This window comes from Berghia stephanieae, chromosome 4, assembly GCF_034508935.2.
Source record: "Berghia stephanieae isolate SIO BIC M18660-M18661 chromosome 4, UCSD_Bste_1.3, whole genome shotgun sequence".
NCBI classification, from domain to species: Eukaryota; Metazoa; Mollusca; class Gastropoda; order Nudibranchia; family Aeolidiidae; genus Berghia; species Berghia stephanieae.
Window position 1 is genome coordinate 69,800,370 of NC_088363.1, and position 13,014 is coordinate 69,813,383.

The following is a 13,014-nucleotide window of genomic DNA, read 5'->3' on the forward strand; positions in this document are numbered from 1 at the left end:
ATTGATAAATTAAGATAACCTCCAATCAAGCAAGATTAAGGTTTAAATGTTTGGGCGTTGGTTGTTTTGATTTAAATGTATTTGGATTGAATAAGGCAAAATAATGATAAAAAACGTGTTTTTTCCCCCCAATGTACGCCAGGCACACTCATGTGTCACAATAATATGTAAACAATTTTATCAGCCCAGCCTACCGTTCAATACGTCCAAATGTCTCTTAAGCAAGATAAAGGTTTAAAATGGTGATGTGATGGTGGTTATAGTAGTGATGGTGATGTGAAGGTGGTTGTTGTAGTAGTGGTGGTAGAGATGGTGATGTGGTGGTTGTTGAATTCATGTTGGTAGTGGTGACGATGGGTTACTGATAATGATGATGATGTGGTTGAAGTAGTGGTGATCTAGAAAAATTAAAGGAGTTTTCTCCTAAAATGAAATTCAAGGAGTTTTCAAGATTTTCCAAGTATGTAATATTAAAATCAAGGAGTTTTCAAGGAATCCTTGAATTTAAGGAGATCGTGGGAACCCTGTCACAAGCGCGTAAAGTCCTTTAAAAAAAACAAAGCCAAAACTTTCAACCAATTGTGATACAATCACAGCCAGGGATTGTTTAGTGTGAGTGGTTAATACAAAGAAACAAGATGAAGAAGTTGAGGTGGCAGAAATGAGGATGTTGAGATTGAAGATAAAAGTGAGAAATGAACGATTTTGAAGCAAAGACCATACCGCTGAGCCACACTGCCCCACCTCACTGTGGTATGGTCTTTGCTTCATACCGAAAGATGAACTAATTCAAATATTCACCCCTCCCTTGCTCATGCTCAATTGCGGCGCTGAGCTACAGCTGACACCCGAGTTATTTCACTCTTCCCTTGGAATAGACCCTAAGGAAAATATCTGCTTTTGATTTTGATATTGCAGTGGGAGATAGCTTTATACATGACATGTTGCAATGGGCTGCTGTATCACAATATTCATTACAGCACCATCGAAGCCAATCATTAGCAAATCATAGTGCGTGACATTGAAATGAGAACGAACGAAGATGTGATAATTGAGCAAGGGAGGGGTGAATATTTGAATTAGGTATCTTTCTGTATGAAGCAAAGACCATACCGCTGAGCCACACCGCTGATTGGGGGTGCAATTCAATGCAGACAGTATGAATGGGTGTAAATTCACAATTAATTCCACCTCTTACCCATGTCAAGCAAGGCCGAAATTGATCTCTCGGATAAGAAACAAAAAACAAAAACTCGTTTTGAACCTTGAATAAAATTTATTTCCAAAACAGCCCTTCAAAATTGTGTCATTATTTTTAAAGTATACAACGCAGTGTATTACTGTTCCAGCAATGAAACTAAAATTAAAGGGTACTCTTCTCTCTCTTCATAACTCTTATACAGTAAGAACTTGTTGAAACTGGAGTATACAAACTAATAAAATACTCTGGTCATCTCCTGTGTAAAACAACACTTTCTACTATAAATTATCAAGAGAAAAACCTTGTAAAAATAAAGTAAATAACTGCAATAAAAACCAGTTAAACCAGATATCAGTCAGGGAGCCTATGTATCTATTGGATTTAGACAATATTTTGGTTCAAGAAGACTGACTGATTTCAGAAAATGAGAATTGTTTTGTTTAATCAGAGTTCTGTGCTGGAAAGTACATTACACGTTGCTGAAACTGAGAGTAAACTCACTAGACAACAGTAACACGATTTCTGTTTTGCAAGAATACACAGGATAAGTTAGTTAAAAATAAAAGAGAGAAACATTGACAATTTTTCCAATTGTTTTAATTTTATTGATATTTTTGATTTTGTCATTGCTGGTTTAACTGGTTTTCCTTGTATTCCACTAACAAAAGCATAATCAACAATTTTTCTGCTGAAAAATGACTCATTTCTGTCCACTATCTTGTCTTATTATATAACTCAATGCACACACTTACATTTTCTCTCTCTTTCATTCAAAACCATTATTTGCTCCCACATGCTAAAATCATACACCAGACAATTGTCACACTCATTCCATCTCACATACTACTCAAAGACTTATTCCTTCCTATCTTCCTCTCCTGCTGTGTTTGATGAATCTTCATCTTTTTCCTTTCTCCTCTTTGATTTCTTATGCTTGCTACCACCACTGCGTGTAGACTCTCCATCTGAATCATCCCGGTCTCTGTGTTTTCTGGGTAAATAAATAAAAAACTTTTAAAGTAAGATTTTACTCAAATTGATTCTGGATTTTGATAACAAGTAACAAATCAAATCATGCTTTACTGTCAATCACATCTTCTATTGAATTCACATACTTTTATAATTTGACAAGTTTTACAGTAGTTGGTGGTTTAGAGACCTGCCTAACAAAATATGTATCGGCCCAAAAAGCATGGTTTCCCCCCATCAATTGTCACTTTAAATTCTTCGAACTAAATGCAATGGGCAAGGAACAAAAAATCTGTATTTAAATTTTTTTATATCTAAAAAAACAAAACCGAACACTGCACTTTCCTCTAAAATGCATAAGTTCCATCATTAAATAGATTCTCATATTACAATGATTGCAAGTTGATACAGAGTACTTTTGTCATATTATGGTATTAATTTCTTACAAAAATATCAATTCAGTCCAAGCCGGCTTATTGGAATAACTTGGTTCCCGACAAGTCGTCCTAATTAAGCAGTGACCATGAAATTGAGCAATTTTTCAGATTCTTTGGTCCAAAGTTCGAGTCTCACACTAACCAGTACATTATTCACATTCTCTCAACTTACTAGGTGCAAAACAATTATCTGCCCGTCAGTACCACTGTCCCTGTAGGAAAAAAAACTGCAATATCGCCTAATGTCTCATCCTACATGTTGAGTTTTGCTGTTGTTTAAGGACCCCTTGTAAGTGCTTTGAGCAAGTTTAGTGGATATTGTTCTATAGTTTTTTTTTCCTTATTGGTTGCTTTCCTTGAGTTTAGTTTATGTTGAATTAAAATAATCAAAAGTCTAAATGAATAATCATCAATAGTGCAAAGTGAAATTAAAGGGACAAGAAGTTTAAAAGTCAAATCACCTGCTGCGGGACGTTTTGTGCCTGTCATCTCTGTCTCTGTCCCGGTGCCTTGATGATTCCCTATCCCTTGATCTAGATCTGTCTCTGTCTCTATCACGATCCCTATCTCTATCTCTGTCTCTTTCTCTGTCCCTATCCCTTTCACTCCTGTCTCTGTCCCTCTCCCTCTCTCTATCCCTGTCTCTCTCTCTATCCCTTTCACGCTCTCTATCCCTGTCTCGGTCACGGTCTCTATCCCGATCGCGTTCCCTATCACGTTCTCTGTCCCTGTACTCTCTGTCTCTCTCATAGCTTGGGTCTCGATCTCTGATGTATCTGTGATAGAGCAGAAAATAAAGAGAATTTTATCATCCAAATTGTTACTTCTCATTTTTGTCATGGAAAGACTTTCAGACCAACGATAATCTTCATTACAACAATGATATGTGAGTCCATAATTAACAAAAGTGGAAACCAAAAAAATAATTGAAAATATATTTTTGAAAGAGGATTTCTATCCACTGGGAATAACAAAGTATAGCAAAGTATCACACCAATCTGTCAGATGGGTGATAAGAAATTGAGAAAAATGTATGCGCTATAGTAACTAAATTTCATGTTCAAGATTATTTTAACTTCAAATTTTACTTTCTGGCATCTGCTTCACTACAACATAAGACAAGATTGAGGCTGTGGATCACAAATTGTTTATTTCTCAAAACAAGATAAATTTATTTTGCATAATATATTGAGATACACATACCGGTCTAAATCATCTTCCTTCCAAGGACTCCTGTCTCTCTCCCTGTCTCGCTCACGATCTCTTTCTCTGTCTCTCACGACCTCTCTCCTGTCGCCTTCCCAGCGCTCTCTCTCTCTATCTCTATCCCTCTCTCTTTCCCTCTCTTGGAAGCCACTGTGAAGTAGATGAATGAAGAACTGTTTTATGGTCACTGAAAAAATGTAACACTATTAATGAATTTTGATGCTGGCTCAGTCAGACCACCTAGGCCAAAAGTAAACTGACATATACAAAAATGTCCTGACAAATTTTATCATTAGCGTATTTGATTGTTATTGTTATTAATATGCGCTAGTAATTATGCTTAAAATAATGTAGAATTGCATTGATAAAAAAGGCTATAATATTTTTTTTTTTTTTTTACTGTGTACAGTGATTAATGTGAATAACTGAACTTTCAATTCACCAGTAGAATTTGACCAGTCAAAGCATAAGAATTGAAGCACACCCTAAAAGCCTGGTCAGACAAACGTAGCTGATTATTTACAAACAACAGAAAGAGTAAATCTCACATCACTCTGCTCTTTGTTGTTTTTAGACCACTGTAAACTTTAAGGGTAGGTACACATCATTTGGTAATCAGGTAAATTTGGTTTGATGGGTAAACAAGTGAGTTTTATACTTAAATGCATCCCAATGATAATAATACTGTGAAGTTCACTGAGTTAAGCAATTACTGTTATCTTTTACTGAATGATGGTTGTTTGGAGTGTCTGCATTATTCTTATATAGGGCACTAAGGTGTAGTTATGTTCATTTCCACTTAGAGTTCATTTCTACACACTTAAAGCACTATAACATCTCAAAATCCGGAAACCAGACAAAACGTGGCAAAATCTCAGGGAACAGAATTTTCTCTACTCAAAATAATTGACACTTTTATTTGTCTGAACCTGACATCTTGATGATTTCACTGCAGCTTAAAGGTATTTGCATCAAAATATCATGTAAACTATGCAAACAGAAGAATGTGGAAATTTGTCACTACGCCAATGAATAGAACTCGCTAAACAGAATATGTGTGACACAGACAAAGCATGAGACATTAAATTCATAAATAATGTATAACGTATTTAATAATAGCATAAAAATTGCAGTGAATTTTCAGCTTAATCAAAATATTCCTCTTATATCAGCCAAATAATCAGAATAATCCGTAATTTCCATGAGGAAAAAAGAAAATTATTCTTGAAAAATGAAACTATCCATAAACCAAATACTGGTAAATTATACCATCCATATTTTTTTAAAAATCAGTAATATTGTAAATTTGTATAAGATTGGAGAAGAAAGATAATCACTTGAGCCACCAGTGCCTCAGCAGAGAAAAGTAACACATTTTTAAAGATCTTCCAGCGACTTCACATTCTTGTTGCACTTTTGAATTGTTTGGCACTAAAATATAGAACTCTTTACCTAGGCAGAACACGGAAAATCATGCTATTCTTTAAGAATCTATCAAAATAAATTTATAATTGAGCAATATTGATATTCATATACATCTTATTTGATTCCTTGCTGCAATTTTCCACTGTTTTAATGGTCCAGTCTTGATTGTAAAAGGTAATGTCTATATTTGGTAAAAAGTAAAGCTCTATTAAGCGCTATAACAACATCATCACTATCATTATTCACGCTATTACCATTATTTATTATTATTATTATTATCCTCATTAATTATTATCATTATTATTATTTTTACTATTATTATTATCATTATTAAAGGACAGGAAAAGGACAGGAAGCAATGAGAAAAGGAACAATAATACATAGAGCAATAAAGTAGGAAGTGGATCAATTTCTCGCAACCCTTACAGGCCAACCACTCTGCAACCTTAATTTTTAAGCTAAAATTATAAAAAGGAAAGGAAAAAAAAGAGACTGAAAACCGAAGATATAAAAAAAAATGTGAAGAGAATGAGCAAAAATTTTAATAAAAAGAAAATAAAGATAACCAACACCCTTAACAGAGAAGATAAAAACTTAAAAATAACTCAAATGCTTTCATAATAAATGACAAATTATAACTTTGATATTGTCATACCTTAACCATTATCAAATTATTGTCAATTTGTTGCAAAGGCTAAAACTCTGGTACTCTGGTAGCCGAGTCCCGTTATATCCATGCATACGGAATTTGAAGCGAAGCAATACTGCGGGAAACTTTTTTAAAGCCCACAAGGACCACGATTCGAGTTATTTCCCAAGAAAATAAATCAGAAGACGTGACTTTGACTTCCATTCTTGTAACCTCATGAACATCACTCTCTCTTCCACTTACTTCAGGACACAAGGCAGGTCGGAACAATGCAACGATTAATTCTACCTTTGTCTTTTCCTCTGCTTTCCATCCATTCCAACTGCACCACTGACAGCCACTAAAATGCACTTAAAACTCAAGTACCGCACAATTCTACCCTCAGACTTTACAGAGAGCTCTCCACCATCTCACTTCTCATCGGGCCTAATTACCTAATCAGTCAACACATCCCTCACTCTATGCATGATATACCATGCAGTTCTAAGTATCAACATGTTGATCAGTCAGTCACGAGCCTCTCACAAGCCTTTTATTGTGCCGTTATGGGTACTCGAAGTACACAGAGAAACGTCAATAGTACGCACAATAACTGCAATTCGCCCACTCCCACCTCATCTCCGTTCCCTATAAGTTTTGTGTGCCTTTCCCTTTCTTGAGTACGTAGTTTTTCTCAACTGGGTACTAAACTTGCAACTCACACCCCTGTTGCAAGAAATATTTCCCTGTTATAGCCATACATGATTTACAAGAATTATTTAGGCTGTAGAGCAGGGATTTTAAAATTTCCAATTGTAACCAAGCTCCCGTTGCAACTGAGGTCGTTGTACGCAAGCTGTACTGTATATATCAATATATCAAGGAAAGATGAATTCATGAAATTACCGTCAAGAACAAAAAATAATCAGCAATTGTAATCATATCTCAGACAAACTATACAAAGGGAGATGTTCCTGAAACAACTGATTGGAGTTATAAAACGTCATTCAAACTTAAACCTTTTGAAAATGTGAAAATGGATAAAACCACCATTCACAATTTATCTTCAATCACTGTTGTTTTGTTTTGTTTTTCAAAGCAGACCTGTAACAGATAACAGACAAAACATCTCTGCAATTTTTGGAAAAAAATCGTTAGTCCAAAAAAAAATTTTTTAAAAGAATTGTATAAGCCAAAATACATGACTTTCACACCAATTTCTTTGAATTGTCACTTTGATGTGGTTGAGTTCAGTTTGGTCAAACATCAAATCATAAAAACATTTTCACCTACCTTTCTCATAAATTTGAATATAAAAAAAAAAATAAAATAAAAATTTGTCCAGTTTAGCTTTTTAAAAATCTGTATAAGTGGCAGACAAGTATGACAACTGTGATAATACAGACTTGCCAACAAATCTTAACCATTTAAAATTTATCATATTTTCCCCAATATCTAGGCTGATTTTCTTACATTTCCCCCCAAAAATCATATTTTCAACATCAGCAACTATCAAAATTCCAAACTTAATATTCACTGAATTTATGGAGACTGAGGGAAGGAAATCATACAATTCATTTGGAAATCATCTGTCCGGCTAATCAGGCTCACATCCAAGTTTAATAACAGACTAAAACTCTCCCACTTTTATTACACCCCCCCCCCCCCCCCCCAAACTTTTGTTACAAATCTGACTTTTTGCATTCAGCCATATTTTAGTCAACATTACCATTATTTTGGACTTCAAAACGAATTAAAATATGAGAAATCATACTGGTTGGCAAGTCTGTTAATAAAAAGAATTCAGATCATATGGTTATAAGCCACTTTGATCTTGACTCCAACTATTTATCTGTCATCTGCATTTTTTGCCAAATTGGGACCTAAAATTTGCCAAAATTTGCCAAGAAATTTGCCAAAAAGACCAAAATTTGCCAAAAAATTTGTGGAGGAAAACTAAGCGTTTCAGTAAAAATTAACACGCGATACAGAAAAAAAATTATATAAAAGACAATTTATTACATTTAAGGACTAGAGAAATGAAATGACTGTGATTAGCGTTGTTACAAAGATTTTAAAGGAACATTATCCGTAGAGAGAAGCTTCCCTTGGTTTGGGCCCAGGCAAAGCTGCAACATTTCTCAAGTTTTGCACTTTTTTTTTTCTCGTTATTTTGTTTCCGCTTCTTTCTTTTCCCCCAAAATTTGCACGCGATTTGCCAATTTTCCCAAAATTTGCCACGATTTGCCAATTTTGGGAAATTTGCCACGATTTGCCAATTTTGGGAAATTTGCCAAAATTTGCGGATCGCCCTGATATTTGCGGCCGCAAAAAATGCAGATGACAGATTTATATAACATAGCTGCCAACTTTTCAAAAATAAAATAAGGAACACCCATTTCGCCTGGGACGAGGGGATGATGAGTGCCAGGGATGCTGCCCAGGTATATTATAATAATATGATGTGTCCAGCAAAATCTCGGACTGAAAAATCCTACCTTTAGAAGAAAAATCCTACATAGCAATTTAAGAACCAAATGTGGCATCAAGTCATCCGAAAATGTAAAAAAATGCACCTGTTCACCAATTTGGAAATCATCATAGTGACTTTCACTTTCATCGAATCGAATCATATAAAAGTCTGCCTTTTTAATTACCACTACAAATACTAACAAGTTTAAGATGACAGAGGCTTGTCCAAATGTTGCTTAATTATCAGGTTTATTTCCAGCACATTTGAATCGTTATGAAACAACACTTTCCACAATGAGATCAAAACTTAAGAACAGACAAAATATAGAAAAAATCCAATTGCCTTCACTTACTTAAGAACCAAAGCACAAGCACAATTGTAAAATAAATAAAATAACTTAGGATGTTTAAAACTGCATAACTGCCAACCTGGTAATCACTTGATAGGGGGTTTTGGGATAAAAATCATTGATATCGGAAAAAAAAAAATAGGCGATTGCATTTCTTTTCTATGATGCCAGTATAACGGTATTTCATTATTAATAGTTGTAGTAAATTGAACCTCTATACATTGAAGAATTCCTACCTATTTACTTTGACCTAAAAATGGAATATACTTATTTCTCTTGAACCTAAACCGTCATAAAAGCTTGCTTGAAAAAAGAAAATTAGAATAAGATCATTTTAAAAAAGAAAAAAAAAATGGATCGAGTTTATATTTTCATAAATAAAGGGAAACAATCATTGTCACGTTTAATCTTAGTGAGCAGTTGATTTTCTGATTGAATACCTTCCAATCCAAGATGTTGATTTAATTTTATTTTTAATTAACACAATATTTGTAACAAATAATGAAAGTATGAATACTATCTGAGAACACTAAAAGTATATTCGATGCTAACATGCATATTTTAATGCAAATCTTCAATACATTATTAAGGGTTTTAGTTAAAAACAGGCATCATATAATCAAATGAAATCTTATAAGTTGTTGAAATTCATTTATGATGGACAGGTAAAATTCAAATTAAAGAGCTAGACAAGCGTTCAGCCCCTGCTCATCATCTCTGACCTCGCTGGACACCCTGAATAATAATAATAATAATAATAATAATAGTAATAATAATAATTAATTAGGATCACATGCCTTGATTATTGTTCAGTCAAAAATTAAAATATACTGATTTTGAACTAAACATTTGAACTATGGACCTAGGAAGCCAAATCTTGTTTGCTTTAAAGAATGGTAGGCAGCTATGATATAACCATTGTATTGTCAAATATATAAGGTCATTATTATTTGCAGAAAGAACTGCAATCTCATCAACATAAAACAAGACATAACAAAGTATGTTCAAAAGTAGAACGAACAATCTTTTATAAAAAATAGAATCCATCCCACTCACCAAAACCGAAGAGGTTCAAACCTGCCCAGTGTGATAGATAAAATGCCAAAAGTGCAAGACATTTTGAAGAGAAAATGTTGCCTTAATTTTGTAAATGTAACGTAGAGACATAAAATATAGCAAAGGAGACCTATAGTATAATTATAGTCATTTTGCACCTCAATTTAATACAAAACATGAAAGATGAATATATCCCAAATTATAGACCAAATTATTAAAGTTTATGACCAATCAGTATGCTTGCATCAACTTTCAAAATGAAAGGACGAAATGTATTGTTTAATTCAGAGGTTGGAATAAAAAGGTGGAATGGCATCTAAGGAACAATCACCTTCTGGTATTAGAGAACATGAGATAGAAAATGTATTAATTCTGGGTATACTGTGACCTCCCTACTATAGGCATATTTAATGCTATTTATTACACCTGATTCACAAGCGAAATAAGAATGTTTCCCGATTCCACTATAGCGGAAAACTTCTAAACAGCAGGAAAATCTAACCTAACAGTCCTTGTTAATTCTTTACTCTATTATTCATTTCTCTTTTTGGCCAAATCAATTACAGTAAGAAAAAACATATTTTTTGGGGTTGTTTTTCTCTACCAATAAGTCACAAACAGTTTTAAATATAGGGATGTTTCATGTTTTCATCCACTTTATCAAAAACATATCATGACATCAGACATCAAAGAAAAACAAAACAAAACACTAAAATGAATAAATAAATGAAAAAAAAAAAAAACAGTAAAAAAAAGAAACTCCGTGGTGTTAGTTTTATGAATTCCAAGGCTATTGTTCATCTAATTAGGTGCTTAAAATGTTTTAGAGAATAACCTATTTTTGGGGGTATGCTGTATTTTAATCAAGCAAATTAACCGGCCATTTGGTGATAGATTGTGGCTCCACTGTTTTCCCTAGCTCACGCATGTAAAAAGTAAACGAAAAAAAAAAAAGAAGAAAGATTGTCCAGCTGTGATGGTGAATGGATGGGATAAAGTGAAAAACTTACCGACTAGGATATTTATTCCTATACAAAACAAAATCATGCTATCCAATTTCACAAATTATATATAATCTTAAGTAAAGGTAAGTAATGTCAATTTTAAGCACTTTTGATAAAGTAATATTATGTGATCTTTTATCTTTATAAAATTAGGGGAAACAATTTCTGTTTCTACCAATTCAGTTTTTAAAATTACATTATTATTGGGCCAAAATTATTACAATTTCTTTTTTGTTAATTTTAAGTAAACAAATAAATCAAATACACAACTAAAGAGAAAAAAAACAACCTTGTAAAACGATTTTTTTCTCTTTTATTTTCTTTTATTTTTGTTATATAAGAATGCAGACTTTTAAAAAGAGTTGTTTTTTTTTATATTTTAAGTGATTGTTTTTAAAAATATAATTACACAAATCTTGCAGTAGCCAGATTTTAAAAATAAATCTATGTTTCAGTCAAGGATTTTATCTTTACAATTTTCAGGGGTAACATTTGAGTCAAAATATTGAAATTAATATTTTTTTTAATTTCAGAGACCATACGTAACTCAAAAATTTGGCCTCTTGAGTCATCTAAAAATTAATTCTATCAACACAAATAAATGTGAAGTCAGTTGATCAATTAATAATAAAGCATTTAGTGCCGCTTTGTGGTCTAGTGGTGTGACACTTGCCTTCGACCAGTAGGTCCAGGGTTTGAGTCCCACTCCGAGCGCAAAATTGAGTCCTTGGAAAAGGCTCTCCAATCACATTATATGACGATGTGGTGGTGGTTGTAGTAGAAGTGGTAGTAATGATGTATTTGTGGTTGTTGTAGTAGCAATGGTAGTGATGATGATGTGGTGCTTGTTGTTGTAGTAGTAGCAATATGACCCCACTGGAATTTGACAGAAGTTGCCTGCAACCCGAAATTTTTGCTCCAGACCTGATCTTTTTCCCGGTGAAACCAGAGTATTGGCATCACTTATAAATTACCATGCCAACTGCCAATGTTGAAATTTCATATCTCCAAATAGGTATTGTAAACAGTAGCAAAAAGTATGCAATCTTTACCAGTTTTATAAATGGGGAGCAGTTGAACGCTCTTTTCGAATTGTAAACCAAGTTTCATTCATTTTTATCAAAGGGTTTTCCCCCGATATTTTTAGTAGAAAATACCCTATCAATCCCGTAACGGTCCACTATTGGCAGGTCATTTCTGGGAGAGAGTACGTCGCTCAATGTTTTGGTGGTAGTGGATGTAGTAATTGTAGTGATGATGGTGTGATTGTAGTAGTGTTGATAGTGATATTTTTAGATCCAGACCGGAATTTAGTTTGTTTAAAGTCCAAATTAAATCGGAGTTTTGGCATCTCAGGTAAATCAATGTGAATAAGTTTTGTTTATTAAAAAAAAAAAAAATTTTTAATCAGATGATTGGTTAGAAAGGTGAGAGAAAAAAAACAATAAACCTCCCAACTAATATAGTTCATCTAAAAGTCCTTCAGAGCTATACGGCCCAATGGGCCGGAATTTATCCCAGTTTCCTTAGCATGAAACGGACAATAGCAATTGCTTGCTACCCTTCGGATAGGACGCTAGTCTATCGCAAAGTACTCTCCACCAGATCTAACAGACTGCTCCCAGGATTGATTTCGATCCCCTTGCATGTGAAGCGAGTGCTCTACTGAGCTAACCAGATCTCCATCTAAAGGTGAAATGCTATACTAATTGACACAGTCAAACATAAGACCGTACTTACCTTGGATTCCATGGAGGCGGTGCCCCTACTGGTGCTGGGGGTTGATGAGGATTGGGTACAGGTGGTGGCTGATTGGGGGGAAATGATGCTGGAGGAAATGGAAAGGGGGGCATGCCTGGTGGAGGCTGAAGGAGATTGCTGGGGAAATTGGAATATTTATAAATATCAACAACTGAACTCCTTCATATTCTATCTTTAATATATAATAAAGTCGAAGCCAGTAATTGGAACCCCACATAATCAGAACAGATGCTTTATTGGAATGATCTACCTGTGACAAATTTTTGTTCTATATAATTTGCACTGGTTAATAAGAACTTAAGAATCATTTCAGAGCTTTATCAAAACTTACAAAACACAACCTAGCTTACAATTAAAGAACACAAATGTTGATGAAAGAATGGTGGTTTGCTTCTGACTAGAAAGCCGTGGACATTATGCCATTATTGAAAATAAATGAGTTATAAGCTGTTTGTTTGTTTGTTTTTAAGGGTTTTACGGCGCTAGCAACACATTAAGGTCATAT

General features: G+C 34.0%; 1 protein-coding gene across 3 annotated transcripts in view; it reads right to left on the reverse strand.

The window, feature by feature from the left end:
• Positions 1-1,256: 1,256 nt before the first annotated feature.
• LOC144971133 (uncharacterized) overlaps positions 1,257-13,014 on the reverse strand; it is a 50,954-nt gene continuing 39,196 nt past the window's right edge. The window contains exons 13-18 of one of the 3 annotated variants that reach the window (XM_078911570.1): positions 12,489-12,626; positions 10,755-10,772; positions 9,745-9,765; positions 3,811-3,963; positions 3,069-3,383; positions 1,257-2,192 (exon numbers count right to left, since the gene is read on the reverse strand). In XM_078911570.1, the coding sequence (XP_078767696.1) occupies positions 2,057-2,192; positions 3,069-3,383; positions 3,811-3,963; positions 9,745-9,765; positions 10,755-10,772; positions 12,489-12,626 (781 nt within the window). In that variant the 3' untranslated portion in view covers positions 1,257-2,056. The remainder of the gene's footprint in view (positions 2,193-3,068; positions 3,384-3,810; positions 3,964-9,744; positions 9,766-10,754; positions 10,773-12,488; positions 12,627-13,014) is intronic. The other 2 variants (XM_078911571.1, XM_078911573.1) reach the window with 2 other exon arrangements.